Here is a 26143-nt window from a genome sequence, read left to right as displayed (position 1 = left end):
AATTAAGAATGTGGTTTTCTATTATTGGCTGATAAACACACTGTAGCAATGATCTGATTCAGAACTTATGAACAAACAGCTCCTCATGCAAAGTGAACTTTGTTGTCTGACAACTTTGTTGGCATGTTGTCTGACAGTGTTATCCAAAGCCAGAACAAAACACAGCAGAATCTGACAATAAAAGGCCCAAAAGTAAGATAAAGTGAAAAAGAGAACTGACAGATATAAACAGATGTTGAACTCCTGCACCTTAAAGCCTCTGGCAAGCATTTCACTCTCTAAATATAGATGTGATTTGCAGGTACAAAAAACAGCAATCTCTCTTAAATAACAAAAGTGTGCAGTTCTCTTCTGTTCTATTTTCATACTTTGTAGAAAGGCAAATCATTGCAGAGAAAATGAGCTATGAGGTTGAGTAATGAGAAAACAAAAACAACAGAGGCTAGAATATAAGTGATCATTTTAAAGATAGGAAATGTTCTCATCTTAAATTTGGTTTTGCCTGCTTTATATTTTTACTCTGCTTTCTCTCTTCTCCAAATAATCAGTTCTTCTTCTTCAGTTTAACTGAACCATTGTGCTGTAATTGTGCTACAAGGCAAATGCATAAAGATATTTACATCATCCATTTGTTGAGCTATGCTCATTTTGTGAGGTCATCTGAGGAGCAGATTGTCTTCTACGTACATGGTGCTTTATTAGGTGCCATTTTCACTGCATTTAATGTTTGTTACCACATCACATCAAATGCACTGTTTCTCTGTGGTATCTGAATAATTTCTGCTTTATGAAGCATGTTGTGCTAATTTATTTTCACACCAAAAGTCATTTGTGCAGTGTCTACCCACTCTGCTCATGGCAATTCAAAGCACTATTGTTGGAGCCAATTTTGCAGCATCTGAAATGTGACTCTGAAACTGCACCATATGAGAGACTGTAGCCCCTTATTTGTATTTCATTTAAGTCATGACTTGCAGATAGTTACAATGACATTTTAGATGCAAATACTGTACTTTTCACTCCACTACATTTATTTTATCATTTTAATTACAAGTTACTTTTCATAACCAGATTAATACAAAAAATACAGTATAATTATAAGACCTCACTGATCTATGGTGGAAAATTCACAAGCTACCCGTCAGTAATTCAAATTAAATGCATATAAGCTAGTTAAGACTAGTTCACGCTTTACCACCTGCAACATTAAATGTGGTATGCACAATAATGCATCTGTAATTCTAATACAGTAATATGATACAGAAGAATGTTCAGTGTGCTATTCTGCACAATGAGTAATTTTATTTTTAGTACTTTAAGTATGTTTTGATGCTAATACTTTAGCACTTTTACCTAAGGAACATTTTGAATGCAGGACTTCTACTTGTAACAAAGTGTTTTTACACTGTTGTATTGCTACCTTTACTTAAATAAAGAATTTAATTACTTCTTCCACCACTGATTATATACAGATGAAGTCTCTGTGTGTGCACGTACACACACACATGCGCACTTGGCCTTAGTCACACTGTGGAGACCAAAACCTGTTTACACACTCCCACTGCAGGGACTCGACCTTTCTCTTTGGGAGCAGATTGTTCTCCACTGTGTAAATCATTGTTTTAGAGTGATGACTTATGTTTAGGATGAGATTAAGGCTAGAGGGTTAGTGGTTATGGTTGAGGTTAGGCTGAGTCCCCAGGCGGTGAATGTAAATCAATGTAATGTCCCCATGAGGAATGTAAACAGAAATGTGTCTGTGAGACATAGTTTAACATCCTAAAGCTGTCAATGACTGCACTCCACCCACCTCCAGCACACACTCCTGTATCCTGTACACACACAAGTCCTGATATTCATCTCAACCCCCATCTCCTCCTGATGAAATCTAGTATCAGTTAGCACCTTGCTGACATTAACAGCAAGGCCCTGCTGTCTCTTAATTGAGGAGTGTTGCTATAGAAACAACAAATGCTATTCCTCAAGAGGGGTGAAGGGGAGGTCTTAAAACTCCTGAAGAGATGTGCAAGAACAGAAAAAGAAGATGCAATTTCTTTCTATGCAGTAATATCTTCTTAATGATTGTCAGGGGTACATGAAATTGTTACATTATCAAGTGTGAATCAGTAGAAATGTTAACACTAAATTGCTCTAATCTCCTGTAAGCAACTTTTTATCAAGCTTAAGGAAATGAAATAGCTTAATTAACTTGGTTATCTTTTGTTAACCTCAGTGTGACATTTCCATTTCAACGTCTAAAATTTTTTGCAGTAATGTGTATACATCTGAATACCTACAGTATAATAATAATTTATAATTTGCATCTCCAAGAAATTTGCAACTAATTTATATAGTTCTACTTCAGTCAGATGGGTTAAGGCTGTGCTGGCAAACATCCTCAGCGCTCTTCTGCAACTGACAATGTGATCCAAGGGGGGAAGAAAAAGATCATTTGCACATCATGATGACCAGTAATGTTCAATTCGACCCTGCATGTTATTCCTGAAATTGTCAGTGACTCGGTGACTGAATGGCCCGTCGTCCAGCTCAGTGATCTCTGCAGAGCACACAGTATTATACTGAGCACAAAAAGAACGGGAACATCCTGACAAAAGTGAAGAAAGACTTTGGTTGTCTATGCATGAAATAATTAATGATGCGACATGCACATAAGAATAGCAAAAGCATCAGACCAAAGTCAAAGAATTTCCCTGTTTACATGCCCTATATGCTAGATATCTCAAATTGATTGTGTATTGGACTCTGAGTGCCTTCAAAACACCAGTGACCTACACTCATCGTGGTCCCTGAACACCTCCAGTGTACACACGCGAGCACCAGTCCAGTGTTGAAATCTGTCCCCCCATCAGGATGTGCTTCCCCCAGTTAAAACTGATATTAGTACCCACACTGCACCCCCACCCCCTCCTCTATCGTTATAGTTAGGATACAGGTAGGGTTCTGCTGAGGGGAAACACCTCGACACAACACTGGTGCTCACCTGGCCTCCAGGTGGGCACGGTGCTAACGCAGGTGTTTGTGTGATCATCACCATATGCTATATTTGGAAATACGCCCTTTCAGCTTGATCAAAGGGGATGTGTTAGTAAGTAACCTACACCAAAAAGTTAGTTATATTTCAACTGTAACATTAAATGCACAATTTGTCTTAAAATCCTAGCTAAGCTAGACCATCAAGTTTTATTTGTAGTCAGTGACCCAGTACCAGTCTTGCAAACAGCAATTTATTTCATCTGTTAAAAACATGTTGTATTGAAATTGTTTTACAGAACTGTGACACCCTGTTCTTAAAATTTGAACATCAGGGAACAAAAACAACGAGAGGGGCCTGCAAAGGTTTATGTTATGATTTACCTGAATTAAGAACTTAGACATATCTGTTCAAACTCTACATACCTTCTCTTTTTCTTGATCTTTCCTTCCTTACTGGGATTGATAAAGGATCACTGTAACCCCATGTGGTTTCTTTACCTCAGAATGACAAAAGCCAGATGGGGTGAATTACAGTCGTGTTTGTGCGCCATAGCTAAATGCCAACAGTCTCTTGAGAGTGTTTTTGTGGAGGGTGTTGCCACTTGTCTTACTTTCAGAGCATATGCTAACCCCAAGGACTGACTGGACTAGGGGACACTAAAAACCAACATTAATGCTGATGGAATCCAGCAGGAACCTGAGACTCAGTGTGGTCACAAAGGAGTGAGACAATAGTAAGGCTGCATGAGCAGTCACCATTTTAAATGAAATGATAGGGGACATATGGAAATTGAACATTGCACTAGAGGTGGCAATCTTGGTCTGTCAGTCTATGCACTTTGGCTTAAATATCTCAAACAACTATCAAATGGATTGCCATTAAATCTTGTGCACATTTTAATCTTTGTCAGAATCATATTGACTCTGGCTGATCCCCTGGCATTTCTTTTATTACTACCAGCAGGTCAAAGACTTCATTAACCCTGTGAAATATCTCAGCATCTACATTTTTACAAACATTCCTGGTTCCCTGATGATGTGTCATGATTTTGGTGATTTTTTTTCTTGTAGCAACATTGTAAGAGCTTTTATGAAACATCTCAACAACTGTTGGATGCAGGGATTTATTCATAGCTCATCAGGGTGACTTCTTTTCATTTAGTGTTATGATCAGGTGAACATTTTATTGATCTATAGCCTGTCGTTCTCATCACCCTCAGCAGTACTTCGATTTTAGTGCTAATTGGTAAATAGTGGCACACTAACTTGCCAGGTTAAGATATTAAACAACATACCTGCTAAACATTAGCAGTTAGCTCAAAGCTGTCAGGTTTGCTCGGCCGCTCTGGCCTCCCTCACCTTTCCTACTGTCTCTGGCCCATTTACACTAATCACATTCACCTGTTCCTCACTCCCTTATCACCAGCTGCACTTGATTAGGTTGCTCACTATATTACCCGGTTTCACTCCTCAGTCACTTGCCAGTTCGTTCTCGTCTCTAGGCCATTTTTTTCTCCGTGCTCTTTCATTGTTTTGTATGTATTTATCCCCTAGCCAGCTACTGTTTTGTGTTCCCCCCATGGACTGTTCCTCCAGACCGTGGCTCCACTCTCCCCTCCCAGGCAGGTCAATGCTCAGTCGCCTGTCTGTTCCACTATTGCCTTCATCTCTCTGTCTCTACCTTCAGTAGCCACCATCACCACCGACCAGCCCAGGAGTGACCCAGCCTACGCAGCTCGGCCCAGCTCTCCATCTCCTCGCCTCCTACTGTTGGTCAACACCCGGTTACTACTCATCGACAGGACTACGTACTATTTCCCTCTGTGTATTGTTACTCCCTTCATCACTGTATATAATAAATCACTGCATGCACCGAAGTCGGCTACCGCCTCTTTCTCGTTCGCACACTGACTGGTGCGAACGGCACCTAACAAAAGCACCATGAACTGTATCTGAGTACAGCCTAACAGAGCTGCTGGAAAATCCTGTTCATAAACATGTATGTTTCACTAATCCAGACTGTTCAATGACCTGCAGAAAGTGCTCAATTATCAATCTAACAGAGACAAACCCTTTTACATTATAATGCAGCTGTTAGTGAAAGCTGCAACAGTGCTATAAGAAATTAAGTCTAATAAAATAAGTAAAAAGTGAACTTTACTTTTTCCAAAGAGCTGATTGGTGGATTTTACATTGTCAAATCCTCTTGTAATTACTGCTAGGCTGCCTGCAAATCTGGTAAATAATGTCGGCCACTGTTCCTTGTATGTACAGAACACAAAGACCCCTGGACCCCTTCATCAATCCTGATGTCACCATGGCAACATCCAGACATCTCATGAAGGCTATTAGCAACAAGGCGTTTCAGCACCAGCAGACTCTGGAGTGAAAACAAGCTCATATACTGGCAGCGGCACATAGTTGTCACCTCTGATGTGCTGTTACAGTGTCTGTCACTCCTCAAGGCAGCTGCCAGATGGTATTTGAGGATCTACTGTATATGAAAAGAGGTAACCTGTGGGTGGCTATGGTATGTAACGCTCTGTGACACCTCTGGTGGCACCAGTGACACCTGCTGGCCAGCAGTGGGTGAAGGCATTTGCAAAAGGAATTCAGACAATAGGGGAAAAGACACAGGACATTAAGAATCCAATCATGAAAAGATTTGTCCTCATCAGTGGTTGTTGTAAACTCCTCCAAAAATCTGGGTGGTATATAACCTGCTAACCAAACTGACCTTTATATTTTTGAGTGTGTCACTTGTGCTAATTTAAAATCATGTTTTCATTGTTAAAAATATTGGAGTAGTAAGTTAGTAAAAATAGTAAGTTAGTTAATAATGTTATGGCTTTCAGATACTGCACTACAATATAGCTTATTACTCACATGCACGACTCATGCTTCAAATCAAAACAATCATGATGTATCTGATGAATTAAAATCGACAAATTTATGTATATTCTATACTGATTACACAAAAAATAAAAAGATTTAAAGTATAAAACATGCAAAAAGACTATGTTTTGCATATTACCCTCTTATCTGAATGCTAAGAGAAAATCAGCAGGTGAAAGGAAACGTTTTTATGTATCAGAATTTGAAACTTGCAAGAATGCGAACGATGAAGGCAGAGTGGTGGAGCTATCTGGACTGCTGTTGCTGGTATTTTTTTTGTAAGTGCCCCTGTTAATAATCAGCTGGCACTGACCTTTCCATTAGAGGATTTAGCTGTGTACAGGAATTTTTTAGCAGCTAAAGAAACTCATTAATACTTTGATGTGGACTGACATCAGCCTGCGTCATAGTGGTTGGCATGCAAAATCAATTCCAAAAGAAAACACTATGCTACTGGTGCTGTATTTCTCTACACACGGACAAGTTAATATTATACAGCCATACACTGTTTAATAGATAGAGATAGATTCTGTAGACAGATATCATAGCTTGCAGGTTCCTGCAATGCAATTTTAATGCAATTGAATTTACATTTAATGTATGTTTCATAAACATGCTCCACAAGATAGCAGTTCCTAGGAAAGAAAGGTATCTGTCATTTCCAACACAACGTTATTATCTCGGCTATATGTGTTGAAATCCTGATCACCTACATCCCCAGAGGTTTATCAGCATGCTTTTTCCCCAGAATGAATTTCACACGGCAGGCACATGGCACATTATTGATAGTGCACTGGTAGAAGTCACATGATACATATTATGCATGATATAAATGGCTGTATCAGTAAATGGAGCTGTGCAGGTATAATGTAAATTTACAGTGAATGTTTTAAAGAATAATAATGTAAAAATACTGAAGGGATATAATGACAATATTGTAATGAATGACCTTGTAAGAAGAGGTTATGAGAATGGATCGAACATTGTGCCACATCTCGTTGTCTGCATGACCTTACTTTGTCTTTGCTCAGGTTAGTGCTGTTGCCAGGATACTATTTCCTATAGCAACACTTGAGCCAGCGAGGTGAGCAGCTCTGAAAGAATTCAGGTAACTGGCTGCTCTGTACCCTGTAGACCGGAAGACCGTACATGGCCATGAAAGAAACACATGCACAGCCACACAGAGGAACAGTCTTCAAAGCTCAGATTGCCTCAGTGTGGTACCTGATGATTTCTCCCAAACACAACAAAATTACTTCCGGTGACATTCAGCCATGATTTATTATGTCCTCGGGAGTCATTTTACATCAGAAGGTATTCGCATGAAAGTTCTGTATGTCTGTATCTATGCAGAAACAAGGGCATTTTACTCATTACTCTTATTAGCCATCTTATTGAAGGGTTTACATGTTATTTTGCTTTCTGACAATTGTCATTGTGAGTTATGTGACAAATGCAAAATAACCATCATCCTCTGTGAATATAGGAACCTATACTTCACGACAATACTTAGTGCTCAATATGAAGCTCTATTTCCATTCAACAGTGAGCACTTGATTATCTTCCATCATAAGGGAAGAAATGGTTTTATATGGATGTTATATGAATGAACATATTCCTGTTCGATATTCACTGCACCACAGCAGATGCTCTCCATCTGTGTGAGAGTGTACTGCCACCATTTGTTCCAAGGATGTTACTACCTCAGGCCCCTCTTGCTGATGTGGAAAAGTATGTCCAAAATGTCTCTCTGAGTGTTTGGATCTATACTGGAAAATCAAATAACCAACTACACAAACGCTTTTCATTGTTTGCACCATTTGCACAGTCTCTAAGTTGTGTACAAACCTTTTATACCTCCTGTCTCTGGGATTTGTCCCTGCATATTTACAGACTAAGGATGTTTTATTGCAGAACACATTGCCCTGATTAGTCTGCCTGCTTTTCTTTTCACAGAGGTTTCCAGATCATCCTGATCATTACTGAACTTGAACAGCCTGACGGGATGCAGCACATCATCAGAACAGCACCATGCCTACGCTCTCTCGTTGACAATTAACTGTGCTGGATTCAGGCAAAGAAAGGGGAGTGTTGTGGACAGTAGCTCACACACACTGCTCTGGAATGAGTAGCGTCTGGCAGGGAGTGCTCTTCATCAATGGGACTCCATTATGACTCATCTGTTCCAAACCACCTCACTTTACAGGTCAAACCTTCTCTTTGTGTTGCTGGGTGTGTCTCATCCAGCATTTGAGAGATAAGTCTCATTCTTCTGAGTAATAGGACCACAGCACAGGGATGTCAAATTGGCATATGTTGAGTTCTGGTTACAAAATATAAGCATGAACTCAATTAGACAGGTCTGTGCAGCTTCTTAGACGTGATCGATAAGTATAAATGGCTGAACACAAAGGAAGGAGGGGAAATCTATATTTTGTATTGCTCCAAATGTGATTTTCTGTGTCACTGCATCTGAAAGATTTCTGAAGGTTACTCATCTCTATTTGACTTGAGACCTGGCCAGAATGTACTGTACCTGTGCAGGCCCCTAGAGCTTTTGACCAGAAATCTTCAGTTGGAAAAGTAGATGAATTAAATAATTTCCCCAAAACAATGCTATAGTTTTACATTGTCCACACTGAATGCAGTTTCAGCATCACACAGTTTAGTTCTTTTGGAGAATCATAGAAGATACAACTATGAATATCATGAACTGAGCATCATGTCATGTTTAGCAACAAGAGAAGTTTAATGAGCTGTTGCATAAAATCTGAGCAACGCTTTATTTTATGAGTCAGTGATATCCTGATAATTTAATAGACATTTCCTGGAACGAATTATGTAATTTGGTACAATAATATAAGAAATGGAGAATGCTCAATTATTACACTACCATTTGATTAAGTTCTTGTGTAAGCCAGTCTTTTCGTCAGTGCACCGCAGGTCAACTGAATGTGTAAAAATGTTTCCGTGGTCAGTCCTAATTGGAAATTGCTTTAATTCTGTATGAGCACTTATACAATCCACGTTTGTTTTTTTACGTTGGCACAGCTGCATATCTTGCAACGTTTAAACCACTGTAAATATCCAACTGTACATAAGCAAGGCTGCAGTTACCCCTAACCATGTGGTGGCGGTAACAGGCGTGCAATCGAGGTGTTTGTCTTCATGCCGCATTTTGAGCGTCTATTAGTAGAAACAGTAAAGTTTGCTGTTCTCCGCTGTACGTAGTCGCTGAGTCATTATGTCAAGGTTTCTCCTGTCAGCAAACTTAAGAAGATACATAGTCTCTCCGATTAGAATGGCATCTGATCAGGTAAACTGGGAACGGAAGACTTTGGATGTTAGCATTAGTTTGCTAAAACCAGTGGAGTTGTTCACGGATGACGCTAGCAGGGCTAGCTACTCGCTAACGTGTGTGGTCGAGATCGCTTGATTTTGCTGGTTTAGCGTTATTTTTTAATACGTAGCTATTAAGCACAGATGTATGCACTTAACGGTAATGTTCCTCACATACACATTATTCGAAAATTGCCAAATTATTCTTCACTTCATTGGAGAAGTTTTAATTTCGTGACACTGCTTGCTGTTTAGTCAGAGCAGAGAGCTACAATAGCATGTATCCAGACCATGGACTATTGTATGCAAGTTAATGCAACACTTAACGCCTTACCATCTGTTTACGAGGTTCAGAATGCGTGTTTTTGGAGAAATTGTCATAAACGTATATATTCAGTTATGTTTATTATTCATCACTGTTAAAAGCAATATTGTATTAGGCCACATTATAGTCAGAGGTGTTCCTAATATTTTGGCCCTCTCCTCTATGTAGCTGGAGATGACAAATATAGAGACGTCTCTAAATATAACGTAGTCAAGTACCGCAAGACTTTTAAATCGTCTCAATAATAAACATAATTCAGTGTTTATAATTTCACCAACGACTGAAATATTTTGAGCTTCATAAACACAGATGTTAAGGCCGACGTGTTGCATTGAAGTGCATACATTCGTACAGGTGTACCTAATAAAGTGGCTGGTGACTGTATGGGCCCTGTTCTGAGGATCCAGGGTGTCTGATCGAGATGTATTGGCACAAATGGTGTTTGGGTGTGTCCATGTTCATTTCGGCAATTTGACAACTAGGACAAACGGTTCATCAAACACAGGGCTACACTTGATCTCATTAAAACAAGAGTGTGTTTTAGGCGTAACATGCAAATATCCAGTCAGTGTGTAACCTCACACCCCCTTTAACAGACCTTGGCGGATTGCTAGCCTACTGGCGGACTTGCCAGGTCGGATCTCAGTAAGATTTTCCACTGAAAAATGTAGTTTGACATATTTGTTTATATACCAGCGCGTAAGAGAACCACTGGTCAACTAATTAGCCACATTAATGTCTCGTTGGTCATAAGCCAATCCTCCAAATATGATCACTAATCAAAATTGTATCTGTTATATGTATATTGATGTGCACAATACTCATTGAACACGGTGTCATTTTTATTTTTTAAGTTTTGCATGTCCTGCGCAGCGCGACCCGAGGTATAACAAGCACCGTGCACGAGCATTGTACATGCACCTAGACAGGCGCGCATCACAACAAGATCAAAGCGTCCATTATCTAGGATGATGATGTGACTGTTGACCGCAGACCTGGTTTTTGCTGGTCAGTCAGTCGCTTACTTCGTGTGCCCTCATATTACCAACCAAATTGCTTTGTGGTGCTTTAGATGTAAATTGTGACACAATATACATGTACTATATATGGTATTTCCACTGCTTATAACAGCTTGGTGAGCTGGGCAAGGGAGCAGGCAAAGGTGGAGGTGGAGGTGGCTCTGTGAGGGAAGCTGGGGGTGCATTTGGAAAGAGAGAAGTAGCAGAAGAGGAGCGGTACTTCAAGTGAGAAAAAAGCCATTTTATTAGTAGTCTCACTGTTGAAACCTCATGAAAAATCCTTGACCCCATATCCTCTTCACCTTGTTTCCACCTGCAGGCAGAAAGAGAAGGAGCAGATGGAAGCACTGAGGAAGCATCACACAGAGGAGATCGAGCACCACAAAAAGGAGATTGAGCGCCTACAGAAGGAGATTGACCGCCACAAGGGCAAAATCAGAAAGCTCAAACATGATGATTGAATCTCGGAAGCCTGTTATCATTCCTCTTCCTGAGATCTTATTGCCATGTAAATGATTAGCAGATATTAATTTGCTGCTAAGGCAGGTCCTGTATAAGATTCCACACTAATAGCATGAATACTTAAAACAATAAAGTACTTAATTTTTCACATTTCATGAAACCTTTTCAACCTGTGTGTTACTGTATAGCCCCTTTATTGCCAAAATGACAATTATTTGTACTTTGAATAACTCATAGGAAAGTGTCTCATCCTGTATGCAGTACATTTAGAAAAGGGAATTTCACTAGATGATGCTCAACCTCCGTGGTTGGATGGGTAATGATAAAGCGCTCGTTTTTGTTCACCATGTTGCCCACTAACAGTCCTTGACCTACCCATGCACATTTGTATAGCTACATAACTTGGATTTTATGTCATCAAGTTTTGCCATTATTATCAAACTATGGTAAAGCTCCTTTCATCCCCCGTGTAAAGTTGCTGTGTATCAAACATTTTGTAAGCTTTTGCTCTTCTATATGAGGATGCTTGTCCTGGCATGTCAAAACAAACACACCTATTTTACTTCGCATTTTTTCGTTTACACCTCGCAATGCTTGGTGAACCGTGGCGTTTTATTGTTGCCTCTTGAACCACACTCCTTACCAGTTGGTGGCGGTAATGCACCTATTCGTTGTTTGCCAACCGCCTATAAACCTCAGAAGAAGACGAAGAAGAAGAGCCGTGGCGTTGTTCTGGCGAGCCGACCAGGAGACCGTAGCTGTCTGGAAATTTGTCTCGTGGGTTAGAAACGTAATTCTTCATATTAGACATTTTTGTACGTGCAACAAGTCAATTGTTTCACATTTAAACAAAAGCCATAATTAATTTTCTGAAATAGACTGGTAAGTTTTGCTAACTATGTATTTGCACCTTATACGACGCTTATGTTTGATTTGTGAAAGACGTCTTTCTGCACGTCGAGGCCTTCGTATAAGCTCGTTAGCTAACCAGCAAGGTAATAATACTGTTGCCGCAAAACGAGAAAGCGTTTTGGTAATACAATTTGATCTAGAAATTGTAAAAAGCATCCAAGTGATGCTAGAAATTGCGTTCGCCTAGGAAGATCCGGTGCAAATAAAAATAAAAAATATCTACCTCGTTGCTAGCAAGAGGCATGTGAAGGGGGCGGGACGCTGGCTCTGAGTGGTTTCTTACAGTGACCGGGCCGAGTTGTTGACATTAAATACCTGAAGCTTTTTACTTCAGTTTAAGTCATCATACATCATTTGGATAAATTTATCTATTGCTATGATCTTTAAAATTGTCCCATGTCTTTATTTGGAATTACAGTAATGGTCTTAGTTAAATGGGCCATTATTTGTGATTAAAAACTATTTAGTTCAATAACAGTATATGATGTATATGTTAATGTTGTTTTTGGTAAAGCTTCAAATCTGTCTAGGGATCACAATACTTGATCAAGAAAATACATTCATAATCTTTTTATTATTGCATTGTTTGGGGGTGTTGTGTTACAGGAGAATGGATGCCGCTGAGGTGAACGGTAGTTCTGCTCCAGTAAAGGAAGAAGAAGAGCCCATGGATGTGACAACACCACACACAGAGAACTACCAGACACTCCTCGATGCTGGACTGCCCCTGAAAGTGGCTGAAAGTCTAGATAATATCTTCCGGACAGGTGGGTAATAGTTGTTTTAGCTTAAATCAGTTATTAAATATGATTATATGCAATGCCAGTGTACTAAAAAGGTATCTACTCTAGCTAAGGGTGACCATGCATTTTAATCGTAGGCTTGGTGGCATATGTTGACCTGGATGAAAGGGCTATTGATGCATTGCGGGAGTTCAATGAGGAGGGAGCACTTACTGTACTGCAGCAGTTCAAAGAGAGTGATCTGTCCCATGTACAGGTAAGCACATGGATGCATGTCATTCCTTTTTGCCTTTTAAGTGGTATTTTATGTTCATGTCTGTTGTTGCAAATAACTAATTTGTTTTTAACGCAGAATAAAAGTGCTTTCCTTTGTGGAGTCATGAAGACTTATAGACAGAGGGAAAAACAGGGAAGTAAAGTACAAGAGTCCACCAAGGGCCCAGATGAGGCGAAAATAAAGGTAAACAAAATCATGTGACTGAGCTTTGCTGTGTAGTTTAGAAAGACTGTCGTGTAAACATGCTTTTTCATCCATGCAGCCCAGTTTAAAAATTTGTGTTTTTCTAGGCTCTCTTGGAGCGGACAGGATACACTCTGGATGTCACCACAGGGCAGAGAAAATATGGAGGTCCCCCACCCGAGAATGTGTTCACAGGGGCACAGCCAGGGATTGGAACTGAGGTAGATAAGTCACTGGCAAAAGATAGATTAACAGATGGCTCTAATGTTTTACACTGTGTCCATAATTGGGTCTTTGCTCCAGTATAATTTACAAAAAAAGCCTAAATGTCAGGCAGTATATTGAGCTTTACAAATCCTAACACTTGTTTCTCTCTTCTTTCTCAGGTGTTTGTTGGAAAAATCCCCAGGGATTTGTATGAAGATGAGCTGGTGCCACTCTTTGAGTCTGCTGGTGCCATCTGGGACCTCAGGTTAATGATGGACCCTCTGTCTGGTCAGAACAGAGGTTATGCCTTCATCACATACTGCAATAAGGATGATGCACAAAAGGCTGTGAAGCTTGTAAGTAATATGGCAGGATATTGAAAAAAAAACTATGCAAGCTTACAGTATAACAGATTTTAAAGGACATTGGACATTTTAGAAAATGGCTTCATTATTTAAGTTGTGGTTTATTTTGTCATGTATTTCACATAGTCTCCAATTTATTTTCAGTGTGATAACCATGAAATCCGCCCTGGAAAGTATTTGGGAGTGTGTATATCTGTTGCAAACAATCGCCTGTTTGTTGGATCGATTCCAAAGAACAAGACAAAAGAAAGTATACTGGAAGACTTTGGGAAAGTTACAGGTTAGTTTCAAATGTAAACTCTATAAATTAAATCCTCTTTCTGAAGGATAAGAGGAATGGAAAAGGATGCAGCTGGAACTTGAGCCTTGCTGTTACAAGGAATTACAGATATTGTTTTATGCTTTAGAGGGTCTGCAAGAGGTGATACTGTACCACCAGCCTGATGACAAGAAGAAGAACCGTGGCTTCTGTTTCCTGGAGTATGAGGACCACAAGTCTGCAGCACAGGCTCGCCGCCGCCTAATGAGTGGCAAGGTCAAGGTTTGGGGGAACCCAGTCACTGTAGAGTGGGCTGACCCCGTTGCCGAGCCAGACCCAGAGGTCATGGCCAAGGTTAGTAGGTTCATTTGGTTAGGTTATGCTCCTCAGAAGATGGAACCCAAGCTCTGCAGTACTTCAGAAGTTAATCCTGTTTGTTGTCTACATAGGTGAAGGTGCTCTTTGTCAGGAAGCTGGCCACAGCAGTGACTGAAGAGCTTCTTGAAAAGACATTCTCGCAGTTTGGAAAGCTAGAGCGAGTGAAAAAACTGAAAGACTATGCTTTTGTCCATTTTGAAGAAAGGGATGCTGCTGTTAAGGTGTGTTTTTTTGTTTTTGTTTGTTTGTTTGTTTGTTTGTTTGTTTGTTTTTTGTAATGGATAATTCTGTTTTATTAAGGCAATGGATGAGATGAACGGGAAGGAGCTAGGAGGAGAGGAAATTGAGATAGTCCTGGCAAAACCCCCAGACAAGAAACGGAAAGAGCGCCAAGCAGCTCGGCAGACCACCAGGAATGCAGGGTGAGTTCACGAGCCACAGATTTGTGACTGGTCAGCCACTTGAGTAAGTCAGTGTAACACGGTCCTTTCTATCTGCAGATATGATGACTACTACTACTACTACCCACCGCCACGCATGCCACCACCAGGCCGAGGCAGGGGTCGTGGTGGCCGAGGGGGCTATGCCTATCCACCAGATTACTATGGATACGAAGACTATTATGATGACTACTATGGCTATGACTATCATGACTACCGTGGTGGCTACGAAGACCCTTACTACGGCTACGAAGATGTTTACAGCATAAGGGGTCGTGGTACCCGTCCCAACAGAGGGGGACCACCTCCACCTAGGGCTCGTGGAGCACCACCTGCACGAGGCAGAGGCGGTTATGCCCAAAGAGGACCACCCCTTGGTAGTCCGAGGGGTGGCCGAGGAGGGCGGGGAGCCCCTTTCCAGCCACAGAGGGGCCGTGGTCCTCGTGGGGCCAGGGGCAATCGCGGAGGAAATGTCGGCGGAAAGAGGAAGGCAGACGTGTTTAACCAGCCTGACTCCAAGCGCCGCCAGACCAACAACCAACAGAACTGGGGGTCCCAGCCCATCGCCCAGCAGCCCCTGCAGCAAGGGGCCGACTATTCCGGTAACTATGGTTACAGTAATGACACCATGGAGTTTTCACAGGATTCTTATGGGCAGCAGTGGAAGTAGATGCATCAAAAGGTATTTGGCAAAGTTACATCAAAAAAAGAGAAAACAACAATAAAAGAAAAAGGAAAAAAATGGAGATTGGCCAGAATTTTTGATTGACTTTTTATTCTTCACCCTTCATGAAAATAAATCTGTACATCTCAGAAAAAAAATGGACAGACCCCAGAATTGGCTCGCGATGATTGGCTGGAAAGCCTTTTGGCTGAAGAAGTGAACGTAACCGTTGTGGTGAATCATTTCTTACTCCTGCGGTTACTGTACATTGGGACATTTGTCTTTAAAAATAAAAACACTCAAAACATTTTTATTGTTACTTTTTGTTCCTGGTTCTTTTAAAGCCAACAATGAACATTTACAAAAAAGTGGACATTGATTCTCAAAGTCTGAGAGGACATTAAATAATACTGCCTTTCAGGAAGTTTTTGTCCGTGCCGCTTTCCTCCCCTCTCCTTCTTGTACTTCCTTTATTTGTGGTTTCTCATAGTTGCATAGGGACTTGCTTGTAAATAAATGCATATGGATAGAGCTTCATACTTCATTTTTTTGCAGTGGTGGAGAAAAGAATCCACAGGAAGGAAGAAATCAAAGTTTTGTAATGTTATAAGTGTATGCATAGCATTTCTAGAAGTAGACAAATTGTGTTTTTTTTTTATTTTTAAACTGATAACTTCCTATGTTTTCTTTGAACTTGCCCAATAGAATTTGGTTTGGCTTACCTTAAGAGCCATAGTAGTTTGTTCTCTGATGTTCTTTGTATTTATAACTTTTGCGTTTGTTTCGTTTCAATAAAACTCAGCTGAGCATCAGTCAGTTGTCAGATACTCAAATTAAGTGTTGTCATTCAGTATTTGATTTTACCTCAATTCTCACATTTGGACAAAGATCTTCTTTTCCAAGTCAATTTTTTTTTGTTTTTGCTTCAAAGGATAATCACAAAAGACTGAAACTGTGAGTCAGACCACGGGACAAGAAAACAAAGGTGTTTGGATGGCACGATAGTTAAACAGGATTTTAACCCTTTATTTTTCTGTGCATGTTACATTAGACTACAGTCACTCAGAATTGGTACATTGAACAATCCAGCAATACAGGCAGTTATTGAAAGGGCCCAACTGTAATTCTGACATCTTGTGATTACCAAGATTATTATGTTTGGTCAAAATTTGTGTGCACAGTAAACAGTGTATGCTTTAGTCAACTCCAGCCTACCTTAAGTGAATGTTCTATGCATTTTTTTTGAAGACGGGAAACATTGAGTGCTTTGCAGAGGTAAATTTATCCCTAAGAAAATTGTGGATGCTTAATGAACAATTACTCATAATTCACTAACATTCTTACTCTACACGTGGCCTTACATGGTTCCTGTCTGTATTTTAACCTCATCCTTCATAGCATGTCTGCTCAGAGCAGCCAGAGAAACATTCTAACCAATGTGGCTTAAACAATTTGAAGACACTGTGTGCAAATTTCCAAAGGATGTTAATGCAGTAGAAGAAACTGAGAAATAAATATCCCAAATGTTACCAGGTGTAAAATTCCTGTGTTTTGCAACTATAGTATTTTTCACACCTTTTTAACAAAACGTATTTATTAAGATAGGTTGATGTCTGTTGAAGCATATACTGTGTACACCTGTTCATGCAGCATTTATTGACAAAGATGGTCTTGGATATCGGCGAGATGTCACTTACACTGGCGTCCTGATAACTAACACATCTGACTTTGAATGGAGTTGCACTTTGGTGCTGAATTGCCTACAGTTCATTATGTTCCACTTGTTCACTTTTTCTCTCCTTTTTAAAGACAGTGGCTGTGACCATCCAAAGGGTTAAAATTCCTATAACGTAGTTACACAAGTGTTTTTAGCATCTGCCTTTTTAGTACCATGGTATTGTATTTTGTTTCATGTGTCTGTCCTCTTATTCCAACCTGCCTAGGTGGAGAAGCATTGAGAGCGGCACCACTAGAATGAGGAACTCACCTGAACGGTACTCCAGGGTGAGCTAGCCTTGCACAGAGTACTGTCTCCTCTCCTGTAGCTAATTGTAATCACTGGAGAAACACTAGCCATAATTGTACTTTGTAATGCTTCTTTTCTGATATACTGTGCTACAAATGAAGCTTTGTAATTCAGTAGGATTTTTTCAGGATATCAAGGATATAACTAAAGTTGACTAGAATTTTTTGAAATATTAAAATTGTGTTACCAGCATGAATTTAACAGTCAAAGGCAGACGGTCAAGATTTTGTAAATACTATAAACCCCAAAACTCTGTCCCCAAACATCTGTTGACCGTTTTGGCTTCCAACTCCAAATCCACATTAGCTGTCTGTAAACACATTCTATGAATTAAGGGCAGTGGGTAATATGCTTCCATTACCACTAGAGGTAGGAGTTCCACACGGGCACAACTAGTGCTCTATTGTTTTGACCGATGCTGCATTTATTGGCTATTTCCAGACTTGCAAATGCATTACTTAATGATAGATTTTAACTAGAGGGGCTGTTTTTAAAGTGCATCCAGACTGTAGAGGGGATACTGAATGAAATATTAGTGTAATTGGCTTATGTTGGAACAATAGATGTGCCTCATAACTGATGTATGTACCCTTTAACACCACAAGATGGCAGTAGATGGGATACATTACTTATTTATACAGGTAAGACTGGGATGTAGGAACCCTAGTAGCAAACTGTACCAACTGACTTACATATTTTGGTGTGCACATCAAATGCTGGCACATTCTTTATCAGCTTCTCATGTCAGAACTGTGTCTTTATATGTTGCCTCTTGTCACCAGGCAGTAAAGGAGCTGCCCCAATCCATGTGAATGAGTTCACACAAATGGAGGGGACTGATTGGTAAGATTGTTCATTATTTTAACTAATACTCAAAATCTCACCATGTTTCTAGTTTTAAATGTTGTTATTTATGATGTCTTAGTTGTCTCTTTATGACCTGTTTACCTCCCATCGAATGCATTTGCATTCTTTTTTTTCAGTTGTTATAGATATATTGCATCATACTACAGACAGGAGTCCATCTTTGATAGTCATGCTGATGCTTAGACCTGATCAACAAAGATTTGTTAACATATCCTTGTCTGTGTGGCTGTTTTCTAGCTGTGATTCAGGGTACGATTCCTACAAGGTGCTGGCCAGACCATCATGTGATTATGTTCCTCCAAATGAACTACTTAACAAGATTGTGCAATGAGGTCTAGTACTCAAGGGAACATTAGCTGGCTTCCTTGATTACAGCTCTGCAGAAGATACAGGTTAGAAATACTTATGAATGACTGCAGCTACTCGTAATGAAGAAAGCTTTTTCTTGTAGCATTTGTATTGTTTGCATCAACTGTCTTCCATGAGTTTATCACTATATTCTAATGCTTGTCTTTCCACCTACTGCAGAGGAATAGGATACAGCAGATGGACATGCTGTTATCCAGAACTCCATCAGCAGACAGCTGCCATGCCCAGCGTAAAGAATTATCACTGTAAAGCAAAATCATCTGTTGCTCTTGGTTGTTCAGTACATATTATTTCCCAGCCATGTATGTGTATGGATATTTACAGTTTATTGAAATATATTAATTTCACAATGTTCACACAAATCACCGCTTTGGAAGTCATTATGCATTTTGTGTTTAAATCAGTCCAATGATGGTTTTTACATTGACAAACAGATTTCTAAATACACATTTTACCATTCACAGCCGTTTGAAATGGAGGTGGGCATGTAAACATAATGGGTGAACCACAGTAACTAGGCAGTAATTTACCCATGCCTTTACTGCTCATTTTATCCACACCATGCTACCCCAGTGGTTAAATTACGGGTAAAATCATATCTGGCAACACGTGGTTCAGGGCATTCGAGACTCAAAACACGGGTAGTATCTTATGCATAAAAATGTTCCGGTTTTTAGGACACTGCAACATATTCTTTATAATTGTATGCCAAGCTCGGTTGTTTAATGTCGGGGTGTCTTCTTTACTAAAATAATTTACTATACTAAATAATATGGAACTATTGCTAGTGCGGCCTTCTTGTGCATAATTTAACACGCACCAAAATAAGTAGAGGCGGAAACCTACTGGAAGTTTTGTCATTTCCTGTCTTTTCAAAATAAAGCAAGCGACATTGTTGAATGACGTTTCTTAGCATGCCTTTTCGAGTTTTGCCGGTCATTTGAGGTTTCTGTTTTAACAATGTACAGTGAAATTTATTTTCGTATTCTGAGCAATTCGAATGTAACTTTGCCAATATATTTATTAAATTTGGGGGAAAAAAGAAAGGAGATAGTTGCATGTAGTCACGTGATGTGTGTACGTCCCACGTAAACCTGAAGGAAGATGGCGGGACCCGGAGGAGAGACTTCATCTCACACTGTGTCGGATGAATTATTTCAAAACTTTTACACGGAGGTACGATAATTCTCGTATGAATGTATGTGTTTTGAAAGTGTCGTTTTCTGTACATCGGCTAAATTCTGTTTCTCAACAACCGCAATGTTTATCGCCCGCTGTCATGCAGGCATGAGCTTCAGCTAACAACAAGAAGCTAGCTAACAACGTTACTGAGATGGGGGTTTTTTTAATTATTTTTTTTTTACAGTTTCGTCTGTTTAGTGTTGTCAGGACACCGGTATTTTTGCTTTCGTTTTGTCAGTGTCAGCCATGTTATTTAAACGAAATCACAGGTTGACACATACTAGTTATTGTGCTGTTCGGCTTCTGTATAGCAGCTTCATAAATGAGAGACTGCTGCAGTGCAGTGTACGCTTTGGGCAGTAATGTGGTTCAGGTCAGGCTTTCTCTGAAAGGCTTTCTGTTTAGTCATCACCTTACTCCTGAATTCTGGCCGCATTAATACATTACCAGAAAAATAACGTTAAAACATAACCAACCAGTGCATTTTCAGATGGATTGTGGTTGTATTTTACAATGTTTCCATCTTTTTGACAGGTGAAGCAGATTGAGAAGAGAGATTCTGTGTTAACCTCCAAGCAGCAGATAGACAGATTGCTCAGACCTGGCTCGTCCTACTTCAATCTCAATCCCTTTGAGGTAAGGGTACTGATGAAGTATTTCTATATAGCACTGTGCAAACGTGTTAGGCACTCACAGTGAATTGAGAAGGCTAATAAAAATAATACCATGAGTAGTTTTAATCATTTTAACTTTGTATAAATTTCTTAAATATAAAAAATACTCAATATTGTGTGACCTCGTTTCCCTATAAACCAGAAGTGATTCTTCTTAATACACTTTAGCAGAATTTTTCTGTGGATTTAGGCTCTTCATGTAATGTCAGACTGTCTCCATGATGCTGAAGTCCGGGCTTTGTGAGGGCCAGACAATCTGTTGCAGGACCCCTTGTTTTTTGTCTTGGAAGATGGTGGTTCTATGACTGACTTAGTCTGGGGTTATTGCCATGCTGCACACTGTATTTTGGAGCACTCACATGCCTCCCTTATGGTATTACATGATGGATAAGAATCTAAATATTAAACCATTATTAAAATAATGCATGGCATGGTGGAACAGTGATGAACTGTGACTGTTGCCTCACTGCAAGAAGGTTCTAGATTTGGACCCAGTGCCTGCGTGGCTTCTCTCCAGATACTCAAGTTTGTTCCTACAGTCCAAAGACATGCAGCTTAGGTTGATTGGCAACTTTAAATTGCCCATAGGAGTAAGTGAGTGAGTAGTTTGTCTACATGTCAGCCCTGTGATAGACTGGTGACCTATCCAGGGTGTACCACCCCCGACTACCCTCTTAAGGATAAGCAGTATTTTTATAGTTTTTTTTTTTGCACAATACTGTATCTGGTAATTAATTTTCTGTTAATAAATGTCAGAAACACTGGTAGATGACACAAGTTACCCGAGTTACCCAAAGTGAGTTTGACCAACAAATGAATAACCCAAAATATTGATTTATAATAATGTGAAATGGGGAGATGCTAGCAACATATCTTGGAAGGTGTAAAATATTTATCTTTATTTAATAAATAACTTAAATGATTGATAATTGTAGTAATGTAAAATGTTGTGAATTTGAACTCAATTTCTAATTTTAATTGGTCACAAAGTGGCATTTCAGTATTCCGGTATTTTTATTTATTAATGTTGCCATTATCTATTTCCTACCATAACTCTTAGAGTAGCTGGATTTCAGCATATCACTAATGCAGCAGTGACACTGGTTATGTCAGTAAAATGTTCATATCACTTTCAGGTGCTGCAAATTGATCCAGATGCAACAGATGATGAATTGAAGAAGAGATTTCGGGCGGTAAGCAAAAGAACAGATATTTCAATAGTCTTATCTGTGGATGGAAAATAGTCATAGTACTCCCTTTTTTTATAGTTTTTTGTTATTTCTTAATTCCTAATCTTTGGTCTTTTTGACTGCAGTTGTCGATTTTGGTCCATCCAGACAAAAATCAGGATGATCCAGACAGAGCACAGAAAGCCTTTGAAGGTAAATTCCTTACATCCTTATTTACATATAGTATGTAGTAAATATAGATAGGCTCTCATTAAACTGATGAACTCATGTTTGATTTGATTTGATTTATTCTTTCAAGCATGTAAAGACAGTTGATATGTCAACACACATAATTTTACACATATCCACAAATGCTAATCCAATATCAATTTGCTTATACCTAGTACATGCTTGAATGGAGTAGGAAGAAGTCAGACTTATCCAGTCCTACCCCATGACATCATCTTACCATCATTGGTTTGCAAGCAGTATCTCTACATAAATAATTATCTTCTACACCACACAAGTAATATACTAAAAAAATTATAACAGAGTGTTAACATTCTTACATAATTACATTCTTAAATAATTATCTTCTACACCACACAAGTAACATACTAAAGAATTAATACAAGGTGTTAACATTCATACACCACACCCACAATGTTCCATCTAATTAATCATTAAGCCTGTTCTTGCATATATCTTGATTGACACATACCTTTATATTTATGTTTAAACTCGTCAATTCTATTACTATTTTTTATGGCTACACTCAAACTGTTCCATAGTTTTACCCCGCTTATGGAAATACAAAATCTTTTTTTGGTTGTACGTATAGCATGAATTTTTAAATTTAACTGACCCTTTAAATTGTATCCCCCTTCCCTTTCATTAAATAGTTTTTGAATTCCACCAGGTAATAAATTGCTCCTGGCTTTATACATAAACACTGCAGTCTTATATCCAACTAAATCAAAAAAGTTTAACAATTTAGACTGTATGAAAGCTCCATTGGTGTGATCCCTATACCCCATCTTATGCACAATTCTTATCGCTCTTTTTTGTAATATATACAATGGTTGAAGTGAGCTTTTGTATGTATTTCCCCAGTTTTCAATGCCATACTCTAAGTATGGTAAAATCAATGAAGAATACAAAATGCGTAGTGCTTTCCCGTCCAAAATATATCTAACCCTTGCCAATATCGATATATTCTTTGCTATTTTGTGCTGAACATATCTGATATGAGATTTCCAGGAGAATTTGTCATCAACTATGACACCTAGAAATTTAATTTCATATACTCGTTCTATATTAGCTCCCCCAATTTTCAATTGAAGTTTATTATCTAGTCTACGATTGTGGCTTCATATGACATTAACAAATACAACAATATTCATGCCTGTGCTTTTGTGCGTGCTGTTAATAGATGAAACCATCTTCAAGTTGAATACCTCCTGAATATTTACTATGTTCTAGCTGTGGACAAAGCATACAAACTCCTACTGGATCCTGAACAGAAGAAGAGAGCCTTAGATGTGATCCATGCAGGAAAGGAATATGTAGAGCATATGGTGAGGGTTCCAAAAATCCTTGACCTTGAAAACACTGGCATCAGTTCGCCCTCTGACTGTTTGGTTGGTAACATATTGCTTTCTACCACTCTGTGCTCTCAACAGGTGAAGGAGAAAAAGAAACAGTTGAAGAAAGAAGGAAAGGCACTGGATATGGAGGAGGATGACCCTGAATTGGTAAGTCACAGAAATGCACAGTGAGGCAGAAAAAGACATTAGATCACAATACTGATGGATATTGACATGTACTTTTATTTTCTTAGAAACTCAAATATAACAAGTGGGTACTTGTTAATAACACCAATAGCACCTTCTCCATTTCCACCCATAATTAGTACCAAATTGTAATAGGCCTTTCTGGGAAATATTTAGGAATACTTCAGGAAATTAGTTAGTGATGGTTGACTTTCTACAACTTCAGTTTTTCAGTTTTACTTTTTTAATAAATCTGCTAAAATGTCAATATGGGGTGCTGTGTGTACATTAATGAGGAACAAAAATGAACTTAAATGATTTTAGCATGTGGCTGCAATAAAACAAAGAGTGAAAAATTTAAGGGGGTCTGAATACTTTCCGTACCCACTGTGGATAAATAAAACAAAAACAAAATACAGTATAATAAGACTTTATTGATCCTTGGTGGGAAATTCACAAGCTACCCAGCAGTATCTAAAGTACTTCAAGTTAGAGCCATATAAGTTAGTTAATAGTAGCTCCACCTTTACCAGCTGCAATGTTAAATGTGATATTCACAATAATTGTCTAATAATATGATATACATTGATGTGAAATCTGTCATTCTGCATGATGAGTACTTTTAAGTAAATTTGATAATACTTTTGTACTTAACATTTTGAATGCAGTACTTTTACTTGTAACAGTCTTTACACTGTGGTATTGCTACTTTATTTAAGTAAACAAAATAATCAGAGTACTACTTCCACCACTGTCCTTACATGATCTTAAATTGTCCCTTTCCAGTTCAAGCAAGCAGTGTACAAACAAACCATGAAGCTGTTCGCAGAGCTTGAAATCAAGAGGAAGGAAAGGGAAGCAAAGGAAATGCATGAAAGGTAAATTACACATGGTATATTTACATTTCGGGTTTTGTTCTATAAGACTTAAATGTTAACCTGTCTTTACTCATTCAGTAAAAATTTGAAATTGTGTTTAAAGATAAGATTTTTAAAAAAGCATATAATTCTTCCTTACTACTGAAAGAAAGGCATATATTCATTTAGAAAGTCATCCTTTTTCTCCAAATTTACCAGGAAAAGGGCAAGAGAGGAAGAAATTGAGGCAGCAGAGAAAGCAAAGCGTGAGAGAGAATGGCAGAAAAACTTTGAGGTGCGTTCCACTATGATTATGGTTGTCTTGACTTTTTTGTTCCCCATTTAATGATCATATTATGTTTTCAGGAAACACGAGACGGGCGTGTGGACAGCTGGAGGAACTTCCAGGCCAAAGGCAAGAGCAAGGAGAAGAAGAACAGGACCTTCCTCAAGCCACCGAAAGTCAAGATGGAACAGAGGGAATGAGCCTATAAAACTGGACTTCACCAGGTTGAAACCCACTGCTATGAAAACACTCAATTCTGTGTATCCTCACCTCGTCGTCTGCAGTCAGCTGTGCAGTTGTCATCGCCGTCATCAGGGTACCTGTTGTTATAAGACAACTTCCTCACACTGACAGTTTTGTACTTTATTTTCTAATGTACATAGTTTTGATCAGTACCCAGAGATCATACCTGCTTCACATAAGAGGAAATGCATCTTCCTGTTGTGTAACTGACTAGAAAAATGTAATGGTTTGGCGTTGTTTTTTTTTTGTTTTTTTTAACTAAATAAAGCTTGCTCTTGACAAGACTACCTTACTTTGGTGTACAGAGTCGGCAGTGTTGCAGAGGCTATCAGGTATGTGGTATTGTTACTATTGGGGATCTGGTTGTAATTACAGTTAACTTTGCAAGCCAATATAATGTTGATGAAATTTACACACAGTATCTTGAAATATGCTCTTAGATCTGAAGAATAAACCATATTTCAGTTCAATAGTACAAAATTCACATTAGTTCTGCATGTTATAAATATATTCACAGAGATGCTGTCAACAAACACCTGGCTGGTGTTTGTTACAGATGACTTCCTATTTATGATGTTCTGGAAAAATTGAATAAAATTCCTTTACCTGCTTAGTTCTGCTTTGGATTGATTACACAAAATGAGCTGAAATCAGCTCTGGAGTGTGAACACTGGGTAAGTTAATCAGTAGCATCAATCCAACATATTAATTTAACAGTATTTCATAAAAATAGACAATAGAAGTTGTTCAAAGAGTGATGCATTGCAAAACAATTGTGAAAGAATCCTGAACAACCAATGCTGTATTTCCTGATGAATTAAACAAGGGAAATAAAGACAAATCCAAACAAGAATACCTTTCTTCCAAGGAGTGACCAGTCTTTTCTTCCATGATCCCCTTTTCCCTCAAGTTTGAGCATGAGGAGCATTTAAGCAGTCTGCTGCTCTCACATCCCCGGCTTTACTTTATTATTAAGATAGATGACTTACTAAGTAAGATAGAGTTCTCTAAATAATGTGTTCTCATGTTTTTTACATTCATTTCACTCTACTCTCTTGTTAGGCAGATGGCATTAAGGGCCTTGCCCAAGGACCCAAGCTGACTCTGTGCCCTGACAGTGAATGGTACCCCAACTTACTATACTAAAGTGCTATCCATTGGCAGTGTGGGGACGTATTTCACATACACTACTGATTAAAGACCAGCTTGGTTTGATGCACAGGCGTACTGAGGTAA

General features: G+C 39.0%; 3 protein-coding genes across 10 annotated transcripts; all 3 read left to right on the top strand.

Moving 5' to 3' along the window:
* The first annotated feature begins 9002 nt into the window (after positions 1–9002).
* atp5if1a (ATP synthase inhibitory factor subunit 1a) lies at positions 9003–11189 on the top strand. Its single transcript, XM_020597475.1, has 3 exons — positions 9003–9205; positions 10685–10797; positions 10892–11189. The coding sequence occupies exons 1-3, from the start codon at positions 9134–9136 to the stop codon at positions 11031–11033; spliced, it is 327 nt and encodes a 108-aa protein (XP_020453131.1). The 5' UTR covers positions 9003–9133; the 3' UTR covers positions 11034–11189.
* Positions 11190–11667: 478 nt separating this feature from the next.
* Positions 11668–20514, top strand: LOC109958640 (heterogeneous nuclear ribonucleoprotein R). 7 transcript variants are annotated; one of them, XM_020597466.1, is made up of 16 exons: positions 11668–11811; positions 12553–12713; positions 12827–12945; positions 13042–13149; positions 13257–13370; positions 13536–13712; positions 13866–14001; positions 14129–14334; positions 14430–14579; positions 14659–14780; positions 14859–15400; positions 17406–17466; positions 18271–18331; positions 18593–18747; positions 18884–18969; positions 20441–20514. In XM_020597466.1, the coding sequence occupies exons 1-12, from the start codon at positions 11693–11695 to the stop codon at positions 17438–17440; spliced, it is 1989 nt and encodes a 662-aa protein (XP_020453122.1). In that variant the 5' UTR covers positions 11668–11692; the 3' UTR covers positions 17441–17466; positions 18271–18331; positions 18593–18747; positions 18884–18969; positions 20441–20514. The 7 variants fall into 7 exon arrangements, with proteins under 7 accessions (XP_020453122.1, XP_020453123.1, XP_020453121.1 ...); XM_020597467.1 differs by lacking the exons at positions 17406–17466; positions 18271–18331; positions 18593–18747; positions 18884–18969; positions 20441–20514 and adding an exon at positions 16394–16413; XM_020597465.1 differs by lacking the exons at positions 17406–17466; positions 18271–18331; positions 18593–18747; positions 18884–18969; positions 20441–20514 and having other exon boundaries at positions 11670–11811; positions 14859–16274.
* On the top strand, positions 18985–25784 carry dnajc8 (DnaJ (Hsp40) homolog, subfamily C, member 8). Of its 2 annotated transcripts, none has more exons than XM_020597473.1 (9): positions 18985–19900; positions 20441–20542; positions 21717–21773; positions 21896–21962; positions 23232–23326; positions 23432–23503; positions 24308–24399; positions 24598–24673; positions 24745–25783. In XM_020597473.1, the coding sequence occupies exons 1-9, from the start codon at positions 19829–19831 to the stop codon at positions 24862–24864; spliced, it is 753 nt and encodes a 250-aa protein (XP_020453129.1). In that variant the 5' UTR covers positions 18985–19828; the 3' UTR covers positions 24865–25783. The 2 variants fall into 2 exon arrangements, with proteins under 2 accessions (XP_020453129.1, XP_020453130.1); XM_020597474.1 differs by lacking the exon at positions 18985–19900 and adding an exon at positions 20182–20279 and having other exon boundaries at positions 24745–25784.
* Positions 25785–26143: the final 359 nt, after the last annotated feature.

The sequence above is a fragment of the Monopterus albus genome, unplaced genomic scaffold, assembly GCF_001952655.1.
Source record: "Monopterus albus unplaced genomic scaffold, M_albus_1.0 scaffold34.1, whole genome shotgun sequence".
Taxonomy (NCBI): domain Eukaryota; kingdom Metazoa; phylum Chordata; class Actinopteri; order Synbranchiformes; family Synbranchidae; genus Monopterus; species Monopterus albus.
The sequence above is the reverse complement of the archived record's forward strand: the minus strand, read 5'-3'. Positions and strand labels throughout refer to the sequence as shown.

Excerpts from the sequence above, each read along its gene's own strand:
- LOC109958640 (XM_020597465.1), top strand. The coding sequence starts at position 11,693 with ATGCACCTATTCGTTGTTTGCCAACCGCCTATAAACCTCAGAAGAAGA. Across the intron at positions 13,713-13,865 it reads CACAAAAGGCTGTGAAGCTT|TGTGATAACCATGAAATCCG; the intron begins GTAAGTAATATG and ends ATTTATTTTCAG. Across the intron at positions 14,002-14,128 it reads AGACTTTGGGAAAGTTACAG|AGGGTCTGCAAGAGGTGATA; the intron begins GTTAGTTTCAAA and ends TTTATGCTTTAG.
- dnajc8 (XM_020597473.1), top strand. The coding sequence starts at position 19,829 with ATGGCGGGACCCGGAGGAGAGACTTCATCTCACACTGTGTCGGATGAA. Across the intron at positions 20,543-21,716 it reads TCAATCTCAATCCCTTTGAG|GTGCTGCAAATTGATCCAGA; the intron begins GTAAGGGTACTG and ends TATCACTTTCAG. Across the intron at positions 24,400-24,597 it reads GCAAAGGAAATGCATGAAAG|GAAAAGGGCAAGAGAGGAAG; the intron begins GTAAATTACACA and ends CAAATTTACCAG.
- atp5if1a (XM_020597475.1), top strand. The coding sequence starts at position 9,134 with ATGTCAAGGTTTCTCCTGTCAGCAAACTTAAGAAGATACATAGTCTCT. Across the intron at positions 9,206-10,684 it reads TTAGAATGGCATCTGATCAG|CTTGGTGAGCTGGGCAAGGG; the intron begins GTAAACTGGGAA and ends TGCTTATAACAG. Across the intron at positions 10,798-10,891 it reads GAAGAGGAGCGGTACTTCAA|GCAGAAAGAGAAGGAGCAGA; the intron begins GTGAGAAAAAAG and ends TTCCACCTGCAG.